The sequence below is a fragment of the Diplotaxodon limnothrissa genome, linkage group LG10, assembly GCF_057381915.1.
Source record: "Diplotaxodon limnothrissa isolate DT_005_m linkage group LG10, D_limnothrissa_male_GT1.1, whole genome shotgun sequence".
Lineage (NCBI taxonomy): Eukaryota > Metazoa > Chordata > Actinopteri > Cichliformes > Cichlidae > Diplotaxodon > Diplotaxodon limnothrissa.
In genome coordinates, this window is record NC_140605.1 from 7,565,861 (window position 1) to 7,584,590 (window position 18,730).

General features: G+C 42.0%; 1 protein-coding gene across 1 annotated transcript; it reads right to left on the bottom strand.

The window, feature by feature from the left end:
- Nucleotides 1-15,248: 15,248 nt before the first annotated feature.
- On the bottom strand, nt 15,249-17,938 carry LOC146623820 (uncharacterized). Its single transcript, XM_085364850.1, has 2 exons — nt 17,934-17,938; nt 15,249-15,981 (listed from the first exon to the last, which is right to left on the bottom strand). Exons 1-2 carry the CDS (start codon nt 17,936-17,938, stop codon nt 15,249-15,251), a joined length of 738 nt encoding a protein of 245 aa, XP_085220976.1.
- Nucleotides 17,939-18,730: the final 792 nt, after the last annotated feature.

An 18,730-nucleotide genomic window follows, 5' to 3' on the forward strand; every position in this document is an offset into this window, starting at 1 on the left:
TGCTTTTGTTTTCCAGCCCCAGATGATGTAGCTTTGTGTACCTATCTACACCCTAATTACAAACATTGGTAAAAAAAAAAAAAAAAAGAAAAGGAAAAAAAAAGTTTTCTTAAGTTTCTAACTTTGGCTTGATTCATGGCTTCCTCTTCATTGGTCCATACATGATGTAAGTATGTATTCTAGTTGTCAACTAGAAAGTGCATTTTCTGAAGAAACTGCAGTGTGAATGCTTGAATCTGAATGTATGCATTGAAATGAATTAATTGCTGAATTTTAAGTTAAAAAGTTTGAATGAGATAAAAAGAAAAATAATTTAATCTGAAAACAAAAGTGCTGAAGTGCTAAAAGCTGACATTTACACAGAAGAATAAGTTGGAAAAAAGCTGAAAATGTTTTAATTGTAAATTAGAAAAACCTTAGAAATGAGAAAAGAAAATTTAGAGTCAGAAAACCTCTGAATGAATATTAAAAGTTCATATTCTTTGAATGACTAAAATGTGATCCCTCCACTTGGATCCACACAGTTTAAAATTTTTAAATGTCTGAGCTTTGAAAGACAAGGTGTTGGAAAGAGAACAACGATGGCAACGTTTTGAGGGTAAAATCATACCTGTAGAGCAAACACTGAGGACACAGCAGCAGTTGAAAGAGAAGTGTTTAAGATGAATCTTGGCAGAGTGAGAGACAGAGCTAGTTAAGCAGGCAGGTGTGAGCCTGGTTGCTATAGTGACTGCACCCAATGGCTCCATACACACGCACACAGACATGCGCCTCACTTCTGCTGCTTAAAATGAACAGAAAAGTCATGTGAGTGAAGTTGGCCCCCCCACCTTCTTCAAATCCAACAAAAGTGGTATCAAACGTTTGTGCTACGTTTGTGCTGGTTTGTGCTGCAAAAATTTTCATTTGTGCTACTATCATTTTAAAGATATTAATCAAAATTTCTATAGGTCATCAGAGGTCAACCAGCCCCCCCCCCCCCCCCCCCCCCCCCCCACATTAATGGAATCGAACAAAATTGATGTCAAATGTTTGTACTACGTTTGTGCTGGTTTGTGCTGCTAAAATTGTCGTTTGTGCCGCTTTCATTTTAAAGATATTGATAAAAAATTCTAGAGGTCATCAGAGGTCAACCAGCCCCCCCACATTAATGGAATCAAACAAAACTGGTGTCAAACGTTTGTGCTACGTTTGTGCTGGTTTGTGCTGCTAAACTTGTCGTTTGTGCCGCTTTCATTTTAAAGATATTACCAAAAGTTTCTAAAGCTCAACCAGCCACTTTCTTTACCGTAAAGAAATTGAGAGATATTAACCAGCATTGGATATTTTTTTCTTATGATCACACTCTTAAACCTAGTAATCAAACTGCAATAACTTATTTAAAAACTAGGTTAAATATAGCATTTAAAATAATTAATGCATTCGGTTAGAGAAAAAACTTTATTTGCTGGTAACAAAATACAAAACTACGAGAACAATGTTTCCTGTTAGAAAAGGTAAATACATTGAACTGTCTGAGCCTCACAAGTCTAATACAATAACTGAAAAATAACAGCTATTTCCATCATCTAACTCACAAACTAGAAAAGGACTTTCTTTCATGAGATCTTGCCATCATTCCTTTGTGTAGAGCACAGCGTGCGGACATACACTGGTGTTTTCAGATGCTATGGTTACATCCTTTCTTAGGTCATCATACATCTCCCAGATGTACGGGGTCCTGTTACAGAATGTCATATAATGCCCGAGTGTTTCTGGTGTTGGGCCCTCCTAAATGTAATGACTGCTTTCAGTGTGAATTTCTCTCCTTGAAGTAGCAGAGTGGATGGGAATTCAGTAAGCAAAAACCTTTTTGGACTGTGAAAACTGTGCTCCAGAGTTTCTGTAGAGCATTTTCCAAGGTCTGTGTCAATCCATACAAGCTCTCTCAGGGTGAAACTGTGACAAACAGTAAATCATCTCTCTCTCGCCTCCAGACAATACAAAACGCAGCAGCCAGATTACTAACTCGCTCTACCAAGCGTGTTCACATCACTCCCATCTTATATTCTTTACATTGGCTCCCAATAGAGTTTAGAATTCGCTTTAAAATTCTTGTTTTAACATACAGAGCACTAAATGGCCAGGCTCCAGATTACTTATCCAAGCTTCTTTTAAAATACACTGCTGCTCGTCATCTCCGCTCACAGACTCAGAGTCTCTTAGTTGTTCCCCGTACACGATTGAAGACAAAAGGGGACAGAGCCTTTCAGTCTGTTGCACCAAGGCTGTGGAACAGTTTACCACTACAATTACGTTTGCTTGACTCTGTGGATTCTTTTAAAAAACAGTTAAAAACTCTTCTGTTCAAACAAGCCTTTTGTTGATCTACATATTTTATTTTATTTTATTTTTTTACATTATTTACATTTGATCTTTTACATTGTATATAATGTCTATTGATTTTATTGTTTATTTTAATATTTGTGTACAGCACTTTGTGATTGCCTGTCTGCGAAAAGCGCTTAATAAATAAAGTTTACTTACTTACTTACTTACTGTGCAAAGTTGCTTTCCTGATGAATCTGTTTTAAATGCTGTTGGAGATGCATCAGGACTTTCGATTGGTCTTAGGCATGGCGATGCTGGAAGGTTGAGCCCTTGTTCAACAGCAGACTGAAGGTGAGCTATGCCAGAAGCTGAGAGGACTGACAGATCAATGGAAACAAAAGGTATTTGCCTTGTGTTTGGTGTGTAAAGTTTGCAGTACTGGGAGGAACACTGTCTTGTGAAGTGAACACTTGGATTTTCCATCATTGTTTTTTGAATTACTGTGGACACATGGCACTGTGCATCAACACGATGAACACCAGTCTTCAACTGAACAGGGCAGAATATTGAGCTCAGCACCTCTGCCCTCAATGAATAGGCATGTTGAGTGACACCCTTTGAAGCAAGGGATTTCACAAGCTGGAATACTTTGTTCTCCTCTGAACTATTCAACATGTTTTGAGCAGTACGACTGTCACAGTAAGCGCAGCACAGACTTTGACAGAAGGCATCAAAGGCACAGGTGTTCATGACACAGTATTGTCCTTTGCCAAGTTTTACTGCACTGTAAACCCCAACAGTCTACCTGACTTATAAAGTTTGTGGATATAACAATTGAAATTCCCCAAAGTTGAAACAACTTAAAACTTTTGTTCTGTTAACGATTCAAACAGTTATAATTGTACATGGCTTAGAAGTTAAGAGTAAATACTGTTTTCTTAATTATGATTTTTGAGTAAATGTTTTTTTTCCGAGCTCCGCATGTGTATGTCAACTACGTCATGACGTTTTCTCTCTAACCTGAACGACGTTGACAGAAAATTCTGTTCAATATGGCTGCCCTTCTTGAGCGACTGGAGAGCACATTTGGAGAAACTTGCAAGTAAAACGGAACCTTCGTTATGTTTATTTTTTCCGTAAAAAAGCAAGTATATTAATATGTTGCAGGCAAGAACTTCGATTTCGAATGCGCTGCTGTGTTAAAAAGCACAGACCCAGGTGGTGAATAGTGGTTCGCTGTTGTTCGCGCTCTTTTTCAAACATAGATTATGTCGTCAGTTTTAACCGATTAAAACAGTTTTACTAAGAATTACATAAAAAGAAAGGGTCTTAATGATATTTTAACGACCACTTGCCAACGCAAGAAAGTTGGCGTTTTTAAAACAGCAGCCTCATTGTTCGGCAGGGTTTTTTTTTCTTCTTCTCATTAGCATGATTCAAAACTGACTTAGCTAGCAGTGGCAACTTCAATCTAAAACAATTGAAATATAGCAAGGTTTTGTATATTTAGTGTGCTAATAAGGTTTTCAATATTTTTATTTTTTCCTTCCAAGGCTGAAGACCGAAGACAAAAGGACAGAAGAAAAAAAAAAATTCAGACTGCAATTAATTTCAGGTGGAGACAGTAAACACAGGTGAGTTGAAAGATCTATTGAAGAGTCCTTTCTTCATGGCCATTAAAACATTTTTAGGTTAAAAGACCCGTGTCATGAATCGCTGTGCGGCAGGCAGGAGTTGGACCCAATTCAATTCAATTTTATTTATATAGCGCCAAATCACAACATAAGTCGCCTCAAGGCGCTTCATAGATACAGAGAAAAACCCAACAATCATATGACCCCCTATGAACAAGCATTTTGGCGACAGTGGGAAGTAAAAACTCCCTTTTAACAGGAAGAAACCTCCAGCAGAACCAGGCTCAGGGAGGGGCGGGGCCATCTGCTGCGACTGGTTGGGGTGAGAGAAGGAAGACAGGATAAAAGACATGCTGTGGAAGAGAGACAGAGGTTAATAACAGATATGATTCAATGCAGAGAGGTCTGTTAATACATAGTGAGTGAGAAAGGTGACTGGAAAGGAAAAACTCAATGCATCATGGGAATCCTCCGGCAGCCTATGTCTATTGCAGCATAACTAAGGGAGGATTCAGGGTCACCTGGTCCAGCCCTAACTATATGCTTTAGCAAAAAGGAAAGTTTGAAGCCTAATCTTGAAAGTAGAGATAGTGTCTGTCTCCTGAATCCAAACTGGAAGCTGGTTCCACAGAAGAGGGGCCTGAAAACTGAAGGCTCTCCCTCCCATTCTACTTTTAAATACTCTAGGAACAACAAGTAGGCCTGCAGAGCGAGAGCGAAGTGCTCTAATGGGGTGATATGGTACTACAAGGTCATTAAGATAAGATGGGGCCTGATTATTTAAGACCTTGTATGTGAGGAGCAGGATTTTGAATTCAATTCTGGATTTAACAGGAAGCCAATGAAGGTAAGCCAAAACAGGAGAAATATGCTCTCTCTTTCTAGTCCCTGTCAGGACTCTTGCTGCAGCATTTTGGATTAGCTGAAGGCTTTTCAGTGAGTTTTTTGGACATCCTGATAATAATGAATTACAGTAGTCCAGCCTGGAAGTAATAAATGCGTGAACTAGTTTTTCAGCGTCACTCTGAGACAGGATATTTCTAATTTTAGAGATGTTGCGCAAATGGAAGAACGCAGTCTTACATATTTGTTTAATACGTGCGTTGAAGGAGATATCCTGGTCAAAAATGACTCCAAGGTTCCTCACAGCGTTACTGGAGGCCAAGGTAATGCCATCCAGAGTAAGAATCTGGTTAGATACCATATTTCTAGGCTTTTCAGGGCCGAGTACAATAACCTCAGTTTTATCTGAATTAAGAAGCAGAAAGTTAGCGGCCATCCAGGTCTTTATGTCTTTAAGACATTCCTGCAGTTTAACTAATTGGTGTGTGTTATCTGGCTTCATGGACAGATAGAGCTGGGAGTCATCGGCATAGCAGTGAAAATGTATGCTATGTCTTCTAATGATGCTGCCTAAGGGAAGCATGTATAATGTAAACAGAATTGGTCCTAGCACTGAACCCTGTGGAACTCCATAATTAACCTCAGTCTGTGAAGAGGACTCTCCATTTACATGAACAAACTGGAGTCTATTAGATAGATATGATACAAACCACTGCAGTGCAGTACCTGTAACACCTACAGCATGTTCTAATCGCTCTAATAGGATATTATGGTCGACAGTATCGAATGCTGCACTAAGGTCTAGCAGGACAAGCACAGAGATGAGTCCACTGTCAGAGGCCATAAGAAGATCATTTGTAACCTTCACTAAAGCTGTTTCTGTGCCGTGATGAACTCTGAAACCTGACTGAAACTCTTCAAATAAGCCATTCCTCTGCAGATGATCTGTTAGCTGTTTGACAACTACTCTTTCAAGGTTTTTGATATGAAAGGAAGGTTGGAGATTGGTCTATAATTAGTTTCATCAGTTGTTCAGTTCTTATAAAATGTTGTATAATTGTACCAAATCACTGAGGATACATCCAATGTGTAAATCACAATCAACAATTTTACTGTGATATTCGCTCGTGTTTAGAGAATCTCCATTATCTTTGTTACTGAGTTTCCATTTTTGTAGGGCCAAATTTGTATTAAAAATTAATATTTTCATATGATGTGAAATGACTCAATCATTTCTAATTTTTAGAAGAAACCATTCATTAAGTCCCTTAAGGTGAAGATTTCATATATTGATAATGATAAAATTAACACAAATTAAAAGTTTCACTGATAAACACAATTTTTCCTTGCTTTGAACCCCATGTTCTATATAGATTACAGCTCTGATCTGGAGAACACTATTTTAAAATACTGTGTAGGGTTTTGTCAAATGATTAAGAAACAGACTCTCTGTCACAAGAGACAGAAAGGTTGTATCTTAAAAGAAAAGTCTCCAAAATTTGGTAGAGTCTGATGTCATGCAGTTTCATAAACATGTATTCTCCCCAAAGAATGACACCTGAAAACTTTGCGTTAAATTAACTTTTCTTTTCCCTTTTTAGGAGGCGCCTGATATCAACGTGAAACGCACTGCAGTACTTCGTGCCCTTCCTGTATGTCTATGTCTGTGTCAATTTTGGGCTCCTGAGAGGGGTTATCATCCACTTCCTGCTCCACAAAGGCTTTGTGTGGATACTGACGCTTCACTGTACTATCCTGTCTGGCAACCTCTGCTTCTTTTCGTATTTGTTTTGCAGAACAGATCCGCATGTTCCCTTCAATAAAACCAAGATGACATGCAATGAATTTATCTATCCTTATAGGGAGATTTTCATGCTTAAACAGACCATGTTTAATGTTCTTGAACTCTGCTTCAACATTAGCTGAAGTTGCAGTGAGTTTTTCGCTCTGAAATAGGGGAACCATTTCTCCAGTCCAGAGTGGTAGGTATTAGGTGTGGGACGAGCTCAGGTAGATAGTGCATATTGTCTCGATCACCATGATCTTCAGCATGGCACCTGCTCCCCTCACAAATATCTGCCACCCACTGCCTTAAGTCGGTGTTTATTTCTGTGCATGGATCCAATCTAATGTCTTCTTCTTCCTTGTCATCAGAAACAGACAGTCTCATCTGCAATTTTTCTTTTCAGATTTGATTTGGACACTTCTGACATAATGGGGTTTCCAAAACAGTCACAGCCTTCTGTCTCACTTAATGCCACAATAGCAATGCTGCGTATTAGGACCTTTGCTTCTTCCAAGGATTGGGACTTGACAAGTTGTGCCATTGATTGCACATAGAAATCCCTCACCCGATGAGGCTTTTTTCTCAAACAGTCCCACTGGCAAATCATTTTGATTAAGTGTGCCACATCCACTCTAATGAAACATTCAATTCAATTCAATTTTATTTATATAGCGCCAAATCACAACATAAGTCGCCTCAAGGTGCTTCATAGATACAGAGAAAAACCCAACAATCATATGACCCCCTATGAGCAAGCATTTTGGCGACAGTGGGAAGGAAAAACTCCCTTTTAACAGGAAGAAACCTCCAGCAGAACCAGGCTCAGGGAGGGGCGGCCATCTGCTGCGACCGGTTGGGGTGAGAGAAGGAAGACAGGATAAAAGACATGCTGTGGAAGAGAGACAGAGGTTAATAACAGATATGATTCAATGCAGAGAGGTCTGTTAACACATAGTGAGTGAGAAAGGTGACTGGAAAGGAAAAACTCAATGCATCATGGGAATCCCCCGGCAGCCTACGTCTATTGCAGCATAACTAAGGGAGGATTCAGGGTCACCTGGTCCAGCCCGAACTATATGCTTTAGCAAAAAGGAAAGTTTGAAGCCTAATCTTGAAAGTAGAGATAGTGTCTGTCTCCTGAATCCAAACTGGAAGCTGGTTCCACAGAAGAGGGGCCTGAAAACTGAAGGCTTTTATTCGATTCCATTACTGTGGGGGGGCTGGTTGACCTTTTGACCTTTACATTAATATCTTTAAAACAGATGCAGCACAAACGACAATTTTTGCAGCACAAACCACCACAAACGTAGCACAAATGTTTGACATCAATTTTGTTCGATTCCATTAATGTGGGGGGGCTGGTTGACCTTTTGACCTTTACATTTTCATTAATATCTTTAAAACAGAGGCAGCACAAACCAGCACAAACGTAGTACAGTTGATTGACACCAGTTTTGTTTGATTCCATTAATGTGGGGGGGCTGGTTGACCTCTGATGACCTCTAGAAATTTGTATGGATTTCTTTAAAATGATAGCAGCACAAACGTAAATTTTTGCAGCACATACCAGCACAAACGTAGCACAGTTGATTGACACCAGTTTTGTTTGATTCCATTAATGTGGGGGGGCTGGTTGACCTCTGATGACCTCTAGAAATTTGTATGGATTTCTTTAAAATGATAGCAGCACAAACGTAAATTTTTGCAGCACAAACCAGCACAAACGTAGCACAAATGTTTGACATCAATTTTGTTCGATTCCATTAATGTGGGGGGGCTGGTTGACCTTTTGACCTTTACATTTTCATTAATATCTTTAAAACAGAGGCAGCACAAACCAGCACAAACGTAGCACAGTTGATTGACACCAGTTTTGTTTGATTCCATTAATGTGGGGGGGCTGGTTGACCTCTGATGACCTCTAGAAATTTGTATGGATTTCTTTAAAATGATAGCAGCACAAACGTAAATTTTTGCAGCACAAACCAGCACAAACGTAGCACAAATGTTTGACATCAATTTTGTTCGATTCCATTAATGTGGGGGGGCTGGTTGACCTTTTGACCTTTACATTTTCATTAATATCTTTAAAACAGAGGCAGCACAAACCAGCACAAACGTAGCACAGTTGATTGACACCAGTTTTGTTTGATTCCATTAATGTGGGGGGGCTGGTTGACCTCTGATGACCTCTAGAAATTTGTATGGATTTCTTTAAAATGATAGCAGCACAAACGTAAATTTTTGCAGCACAAACCAGCACAAACGTTTGACATCAATTTTGTTCGATTCCATTAATGTGGGGGGGCTGGTTGACCTTTTGACCTTTACATTTTCATTAATATCTTTAAAACAGAGGCAGCACAAACGACAATTTTAGCAGCACAAACCAGCACAAACGTTTGATACCACTTTTGTTGGATTTGAAGAAGGTGGGGGGGCCAACTTCACTCACATGCTTAATGGCTCAAAACACCTTATCCAATTATAAACTGATACGCACCTACTGGCATGCCCCTTTTAATTTCTTCATAAATGTTATTTAATGTTATTATTACGGCAGCACGGTGGTTAGCACTGTTGCCGCACAGCAAGAAGGTCCTGAGTTCAATTCCACCATCACGTCAGGGTCTTTCTGTGTGGAGTTTGCAGGTTCTCTCGCCATGTTTGCGTGGGTTCTCTCCGGGCTCTCTCCAAAGACATGCAGCTTGTGGTGATAGGTTAATTGGTTAATCCGAATTGCCCATAGGTGTGAATGTGAGTGCGAATGGTTGTCTGTCCCTGTGTGTTGGCCCTGTGACAGACTGGCAACCTGTCCAGGATGTACCCTGCCTCTTGCCCTATGACAGCTGGGATAGATTCCAGCACCCCCTGCGACCCTTAAAAGGATAAGCAAATGGATGGATGGATGGATGGATGGAATTTTATTAATATCTTTAAAATAATAGCACCACAAATAAAAATTTTTGCAGCACAAACCTGTGACATCAACTTTTGTTTGATTTGGGTGATGTGGGGGGGCTGGTTGACCTTTTGACGTTTGCATTTTCATTAATATCTTTAAAACAGAGGCAGCACAAACGACAATTTTAGCAGCACAAACCAGCACAAACACAGCACAGTTGATTGACACCAGTTTTGTTTGATTCCATTAATGTGGGAGAGCTGGTTGAATTCTGATGACCTCTATAAATTTTCTTGAATATCTTTAAAATGATAGCAGCACAAACAACAATTTTTGCAGAACAAACCAGCACAAACGTAGCACAAATGTTTGACATCAATTTTGTTCGATTCCATTAATGTGTGTGTGTGGGGGGGGGGGGCTGGTTGACCTTTACATTTTCATTAATATCTTTAAAACAGAAGCCGCACAAACCAGCACAAACGTAGCACAGCTGATTGACACCCATTGTTTGATTTAATTAATGTGGGGGGGCTGGTTGACCTCTGATGACCTCTAGAAATTTTGATTAATATCTTTAAAATGATAGCAGCACAAACGACAATTTTTGCAGCACAAACGTTTGATACCACTTTTGTTGGATTTGAAGAAGGTGGGGGGGCCAACTTCACTCACATATGTCATGTCTACTGAATTCTCATTTTTCATGCCTGTGGAGTTTATTATATGGACGTGGTGACAGTGTAAAGACAGCCTGCTCTTCTGATTTAACTTTTCAAGCATTCACACTAATTAGTGTTTAAACCTCCCATGGTTCTATATCTGGGGATGTGGCTTTGGTTTGCACTGATGAAAGCTTATAGTTGAAATGTGTTTGACGGTAAATGGTCAATAAAGAAGACAGCGTTTTGTTTTTACACAATGATTTTGTCATGTGCTGTGTGCAGGCAGGAACTGTGGACCCAATGTGCAGACACTTGGAGGTAAAAGTGTGAACTCAAAACAGCTTTAACGCTAAACACAAATATAACAAAAGCAAGAATACCAAAAGAAACTTACACAGGCAGCCAAACAGAACACACAGCATAGGATGAGGGAGATCGCAACCAAAGAAAACTCAGGGCTTACATACCCAGAGAGAGCCATCAGGGAATGGGAGACAACAGAGAAACACAGCTGGGACAAATAAGGGTAGCGAGACAAGGGAAGCAAATCCAGATACATTAACATGAGACATGGACTTTCAAAGTAAAACAGGAAACATAACACAGACAACGCGGACTTGACGAGGGATACAGCAGACAGGGGGAGACAGAACAACTATGTAACACAGAGACAGAAACCAGAAGACAGAACTCTAAGAAACCAAAAGACTAGAAATGATAAATAATGGCAAAATCAAAGTTCAATAATAATGTAAAACTCAAAATTTTGGGTCAACGAACCCAGGCACCCTAACAGATTTATTTTTACAGTTAATTTTTTCTATTTAATTATTTAGTTACAGTCCACCATACCTCTGATCCTCTGTCAATCCATCCACCCCCTTTTTAATGGTGTATCTGATTAAGGGTCATGAAGGGCTGGAGCAGCTGTCACAGACTGAGCAAGGTACACCCTGTACAGTTCACCAGTCTATGGCAGTGTCCCACTGTGTGTATTTTAAAAAGTACCGCATCTTAAAAACCACGGCTGCAGATAGATGGCCTTGGCAACTCTTCACTACATTATGAGGGGGATTTTATTATAGCAAATGACAAAAAAAATGGACCACTCATGATCTATTCAAAATACAATCTAGAGATGTTTTAGTCCCTTAAAGAGAGCTAATTATGTTTATTTCCAGCTCCATACTTTAATTTGTGCACTACAGCAAATTTGTGTGATTCATTGCTGAAAATATGCTTATTTATCCTATACTGAGTCTTGGTGCAGTCCTTCAATTTATCTTCCATTTGAAATTTGCCAGTTTAGCTGTCCTCTCTTTGAGCCAACCTTTGTCTTATTGGCTGCTCCTCAGAAGTTTTGAATAGCAGGTGGGTGGTACTTCTGTGCTTGGAGCAGGGATTACTTGTACATATACTGACCTCATTATTTGAAACTTGGCCCATGTTCGATATGAGCATTCACCATTTATATATACACAATATCTGTTGGTGTGTGTGTGTGTGTGTGTGTGTGTGTGTGTGTGTGTGTGTGTGTTAGAAAATATGGAAAAGGAATATTAAGTATTGGTCAAGGAGTTTGATTTCCAAACCAAATGCAAATCTTACTTTCATTCAGCAGTCCACCTTTTCTCAAAGCTCAGTTAAAGACACTTTTGACAATGTCATCTGGGTTGTAGCTTTGTTCCTGAAGATGTGCATGTCTTCAGGAATGAAAAGAAAGAAAGAAAGAAAGAAAGAAAGAAAGAAAGAAAGAAAGAAAGAAAGAAAGAAAGAAGTCCAGGAGATCTGAGTAGTTATTATGTCTGATGAAAAGAACAATCGAAAACAACCAAGGCACTTTGTCTTCAGGTATTTGTATTAGGATCAGCACAGATTTCACTCTCTGGCTTTATTTATAGCATAATAAGACATTTTACTTTTAAAAATCAAGGACACCAACAAGGCAGATAGGGCACATGCACTGGGGCCACAAATGTCCCAGCTTTAGTCCGTAATTCAATTCAATTCAATTTTATTTATATAGCGCCAAATCACAACAAAAGTCGCCTCAAGGGGCTTCATAGATACAGAGAAAAACCCAACAATCATATGACCCCCTATGAGCAAGCACTTTGGTGACAGTGGGAAGGAAAAACTCCCTTTTAACAGGAAGAAACCTCCAGCAGAATCAGGCTCAGGGAGGGGCGGGGCCATCTGCTGCGACCGGTTAGGGTAAGAGAAGGAAGACAGGATAAAAGACATGCTGTGGAAGAGAGACAGAGGTTAATAACAGATATGATTCAATGCAGAGAGGTCTATTAACACAGCGGTCCCTAAGCGCCACGGACCGGTTCATGCCCGACAATATTTTTACAGACCGGCCTAGTACCGGTACCGTAAAAAAGAAGATTTATTCATAACACACGTGAAAAGACCCAGGAAAACCGAGTTAACGATAAAAACGATAACAAAATAACGCTAAAAAAACGATAAAAATCCTGAAAACCATACATTTCACACCTGAGCCTCAACTCTCAACTCTCGTGGCCCGGTACCAAACGATTCACGGACCGGTACCGAGGCCCGGGGGTTGGGGACCGCTGTATTAATACATAGTGAGTGAGAAAGGTGACTGGAAAGGAAAAACTCAACGCATCATGGGAATCCCCGGCAGCCTACGTCTATCGCAGCATAACTACGGGAGGATTCAGGATCAGTGCTCTAAGTGCTCTAATGGGGTGATATGGTACTACAAGGTCATTAAGATAAGATGGGGCCTGATTATTCAAGACCTTGTATGTGAGGAGCAGGATTTTGAATTCAATTCTGGGTTTGAAGGTAAGCCAAAACAGGAGAAATATGCTCTCTCTTTCTAGTCCCTGTCAGGACTCTTGCTGCAGCATTTTGGATTAGCTGAAGGCTTTTCAGTGAGTTTTTTGGACATCCTGATAATAATGAATTACAGTAGTCCAGCCTGGAAGTAATAAATGCGTGAACTAGTTTTTCAGCGTCACTCTGAGACAGGATATTTCTAATTTTAGAGATGTTGCGCAAATGGAAGAACGCAGTCTTACATATTTGTTTAATACGTGCGTTGAAGGAGATATCCTGGTCAAAAATGACTCCAAGGTTCCTCACAGCGTTACTGGAGGCCAAGGTAATGCCATCCAGAGTAAGAATCTGGTTAGATACCATATTTCTAGGCTTTTCAGGGCCGAGTACAATAACCTCAGTTTTATCTGAATTAAGAAGCAGAAAGTTAGCGGCCATCCAGGTCTTTATGTCTTTAAGACATTCCTGCAGTTTAACTAATTGGTGTGTGTTATCTGGCTTCATGGACAGATAGAGCTGGGTGTCATCTGCATGGCAGTGAAAATGTATGCTATGTCTTTTAATGATGCATGTATAGTGTAAAAAAAATTGGTCCCAGCACTGAACCTGTGGAACTCCATAATTAACCTCAGTGTGTGAAGAGGACTCTCCATTTACATGTACAAATTGGAGTCTATTAGATAGATATGATACAAACCACTGCAGTGCAGTACCTGTAATACCTACAGCATGTTCTAATCGCTCTAATAGGATATTATGGTCGACAGTATCGAATGCTGCACTAAGGTCTAGCAGGACAAGCACAGAGATGAGTCCACTGTCAGAGGCCATAAGAAGATCATTTGTAACCTTCACTAAAGCTGTTTCTGTGCTGTGATGAGCTCTGAAACCTGACTGAAACTCTTCAAATAAACCATTCCTCTGCAGATGATCTGTTAGCTGTTTGACAGCTACTCTTTCAAGGATGTTTGATATGAAAGGAACGTTGGAGATTGGCCTATAATTAGCTAAGACTGCTGGGTCTAGAGATGCTTTTTGAGTAAAGGTTTAACTACAGCCAGCTTGAAGGCCTGTGGTACATAGCCGATTATTAGAGATAGGTTGATCATATTTAAGATTGAAGAATTAATTAATGGCAGGACTTCTTTGAGCAGTTTTGTAGGAATGGGGTCTAAAAGACACGTTGATGGCTTGGAGGAAGTAATTATTGAAGTTAACTCAGAAAGATCAATTGGAGAAAAAGAGTCTAATATAACATCAATGGTACTAAGAGTAGCTGTAGATAATATTACATCTGTGGGATGATTATTGGTAATTTTTTCTCTAATGATAAGAATTTTATTTGTGAAGAAGTTCATGAAGTCATTCCTAGTTAACGTTAAAGGGATGGTTGGCTCAAAAGAGCTCTGACTTTTTGTCAGCCTGGCTACAGTGCTGAAGAGAAACTGGGGGTTATTCTTATTTTCTTCAATCAGTGACGAATAGTAAGATGTTCTGGCTTTGCGGAGGACTTTCTTATAAAGCAACACACTATTTCTCGAGGCTAAATGATGATCCTCTAAATTTGTGACACGCCATTTCCTCTCCAGCTTACGAGTCATCTGCTTTAGGCTGTGTGTTTGAGAATTATACCACGGAGTCAGGTACTTCTGATTTGAGACCTTAGTTTTCACAGGAGCTACAGTATCCAGAGTCGTATGTAGTGAGGAGGTGAAATTATTAACAAGATAATCGACCTCTGTTGGAGTAGTATTCAGATAGCTGCTCTGCTCTATGTTGGTACAGGGCATTGAAGATGATAACAGTGGTTGGATTATATTCTTAAACTTAGTTACAGCACTTTCAGAAAGACATCTACTTTGATAAAGTCTACTTTCCACTGCTGTGTAATCAATTATTTTAAATGTAAATGTTATCAGGAAATGATCACATGATGATGAGAGGGTTTTCAGGAAACACTGTTAAATGTTCAGTTTCTATGCCATATGTTAAAACAAGATCTAGAGTGTGATTATTAAAGTGGTGGGTGGGTTCTTTTCCTTTTTATGAAAAGCCAATTGAGTCTAATAACAGATTAAATGCCATGTTGAGGCTGTCATTTTTAGCATCTACATGGATGTTAAAATCACCCACAATAATTATTTTATCTGAGCTGAGCACTAAATCAGATAAAAAGTCTGAGAAAGCAGACAGAAACTCTGTGTAAGGAGATGGGGGGATAGCAGGAGGAGAGAAGCTGCAGAGATGCGTGTAAGACTGCAACTCTGCTTCCTGGTCCCAACTCTGGATAGTCATATTTTGGGGGGTTTAATAAATTTGTCCATATTTCTAGAAATGAGAGCTGCTCCATCCAAAGTGGGATGGATGCCGTCTCTCCTAACAAGATCAGGTTTCCTCCAGAAGGTTTGCCAATTATCTATGAATTCCACATCGTTTCTGGGACACCACTCAGACAGCCAGCAATTTAAGGAGAACATGCGGCTAAACATGTCACTCCTGGTCTGATTGGGGAGGGGACCAGAGAAAACTACAGAATCTGACATTGTTTTGGCAAAGTTGCACACCGATTCAATATTGCTTTTAGTGACCTCCGATTGGCGTAACTGGGTGTCATTACTGCCGACGTGAATTATGATTTTACTGAATTTACGTTTATCCTTAGCCAGCAGTTTTGCATTTCCTTCAATGTCGCCTGCTCTGGCCCCTGGAAGAAAATTGACTATGGTTGCTGGTGTCTCTAGCTTCACATGTCTGAGAACAGAATCACCAATTACCAGATTTTGACCCCCGGCGGGCGTGTCGCCGAGTGGGAAAAAACAGTTAGACACATGAACGGGTTGGTGGTGTACCTGGGGCTTCTGTTTAGGACTATGCTTCCTCCTCACCGTCACCCAGCCGCCCTCTTTCCCCAGCTGCTTGGGGTCTGCCGGGGAACAGCTAGCGGGGCCTACGCTATCTTCGGCTGCACCAGTTACTGGGGCCTGGCTAGCTACGGGTGAATGAAGGGTGCGAAGCCGAGTCTCCCTTCCAATGTGGATCACATCAGCCAGCAACAAAGGCTCTTGTGAAATGTAGATGACCTCAGACAGCAGCGCAGGCCCTGCTGTCGTGAAGTTGGCCTCAGAGGGAGCACTAGCCCTGGTGCAATGTGGATGGCCTAAGCCAGCAATACAGGCCCTGGTGTGTTGACGATAGCCTCACAAGGAGCACATGCCGTGGTATAATGTGGATGGCCTCAGCCAGTAGCACAGGGCCTGTTGTAATGTGGATGGCCTCATCTACCAACACTGGCCCAGGTGAAATGTGGATGGTATTAGCCAGCACCACAGGCCCTGGTGTAATGTGAATGTCCTCAGCCATGACCACAGGCCCTGATGAAATGTAAATGTCCTCAGCCAGTAGCACAGGCCCTGTTGTAATGTGGATGGCCTTATCTAACAACTCTGTCCCTGGTGAAATATGGATGGTATTGGTCAGCACCACACACCCTGGTGTAATGTGAATGGCCTTAGCCAACACCACTGGCCCTGGTGAAATGTGCATGATATCGGTCAGCACCAGAGGCCCAGGTGTAATGTGGATGGCATTAACGAGGAGCAGAGGCCCTGGTGGGGTGAAGATGGCCACACAGCAATCACTTTCCCTGGTGTAATGTGGATGGTAGAAGCCGGCATCACAGGCCGTGATGTAATGTGGATCGCCTCAACCAAAAGCACAGACCCTTGTGTGGTGAAGATGGCCTCACAGGAAGCACTGTCCCTTGTGTAATGTGTATGGCCTCAGCCAACAACAGTGGCCCTGGTGAAATGTGGATTATATTGGCCAGCACCACAGGCCCTGGTGTAATGTGAATATCCTCAGCCAGTAGTAAAGGCCCTTGTGTTTTCTGGAAAGCATCAGCCAGCAACACAATCCCTGGTGAAATGTGGATGGTATCATCGAGTAGCACAGGCCCTGGTGTAATGTGGATGGCCTCATCCAACAGTACAGTCCCTGGTGTGGTGAAGATCGCCTCACAGGAAGCAGTGTCCCTGGTGTAAAGTGTATGGCCTAAGCCAACAACAGTGGCCCTGGTGTAATGTGGATGGTATTGGCAAGCACCACAGGCCCTGGTGTAATGTGAATGTCCTCAGCCTGAAGCACAGGCCCTTGTGTATTGTGGATCGCTCAGCCAGCAACACAAGCCCTGGTGAAATGTGGATGGCCTCAGCCAGCACCACAGGCCCTGGTTTGGTAATGATGGCATCACAGGAAGCACTGGCATTGGTGTAATGTGGATGGCCTGAGCCAACAACACTGGCCCTGGTGAAATCTGGATGGCATCAACGAGTAGCACAGGCACTCGTGTAATGTTGATGGCATTATCCAGCACCACATGCCCTGGTGTGGTGATGATGGCCTGACAGGAAGCACTGTCCCTGGTGTAATGCGGATGGCCTCATCCAACAACACTGGCCCTGGTGAAATGTGGATGGTATTGGCCAGCACCAAAGGACGTTGTGTAATGTGGATGGCCTCAGCCAACACCAATGGCCCTGGTGTAATGTGGATGGCAACAGGCCATGTTGTAATGTGAATGTCCTCAGCCAGTAGCACAGGCCCTTGTGTACTGTGGATGGCCTCATCCAGCAACACCACAGGCCCTGGTGAAATGTGGTTGTTTTCGGCCAGCAACACAGGCCCTTGGGTAATTTGGATGGCTAGCAGCACAGGCCCTGGTCTGGTGAAGATGGCCTCACAGGAATCACTGGCCCTGGTGTATTTTCGATGGCATCAGCAAACAGCACAGACCCTGGTCTAGTGAAGATGGCCTCACAGAAATGACTGGCCCTGGTGTATTGTGGATGGCATCAGTCGTCAACACAGGCCCTCATGAAATATAGGTGGCCTCAGCCAGCAGCACAGGCCCTACTGCAATGTGAATGGCCTCAGCCAGCAAGACAGTCCCTGGTGTAATGTTAATGTCCTCATCCAACCTCATGGCCCCGGTGCAATGTGGATGGCCTCAGCCAGCAGCACAGGACCTGGTGTAATGTGGATGGTATGGTAAGCAACACACACCCTGGTGTAATGTGGATGGCCTTAGCTTACACCACTGGCCCTGGTGTAATGTGCATGATATCGGCCAGCATCACAGGCCCTAATGTGGATGGCATCAACGAGCATCAAAGGCCCTGGTGGGGTAAAGATGGCCTCACAGGAAGCACAGGCCCTGGTGTAATGTGGATGGTAGAAGCCGGCATCACAGTCTCTGGTGTAATGTTGATGGCCTAAGCCAACAACAGTGGCCCTGGTGAAATGTGGATGGTGTTGGCCAGCAACAGAGGCCCTGGTGTAATTTGAATTGCTTAGGCCACCAGCACAGGCCCTCGTGTGGTGAAGATGGCCTCGCAGGAAGCACTGTCCCTGGTGTAATTTGGATGGCCTCAGCAAACAACACTGGCCTTGGTGAAATGTCGATGGTATTGGCCAGCACCACAGGCCCTGCTGTAATGTAGATGGCATCAGCCAGTAGAACAGGCCCTTGAGTATTGTGAATAGCATCAGCCAGCAACACAGGCCCTTGGGTAATATGGAAGGCTAGCAGCACAGGCCCTTGTGTAATGTGGATGGTATCAGCCAGCACCAAAGGCCCTGGTGTGGTGATGATGGCCTCACAGGAAGTACTGTCCCTGGTGTAATTTGGATGGCCTCAGCCAACAACATTGGCCCTAGTGTAATGTGGATGGCCTCAGCCATGACCACAGGCCCTGATGAAATGTAGTTGGCCTCA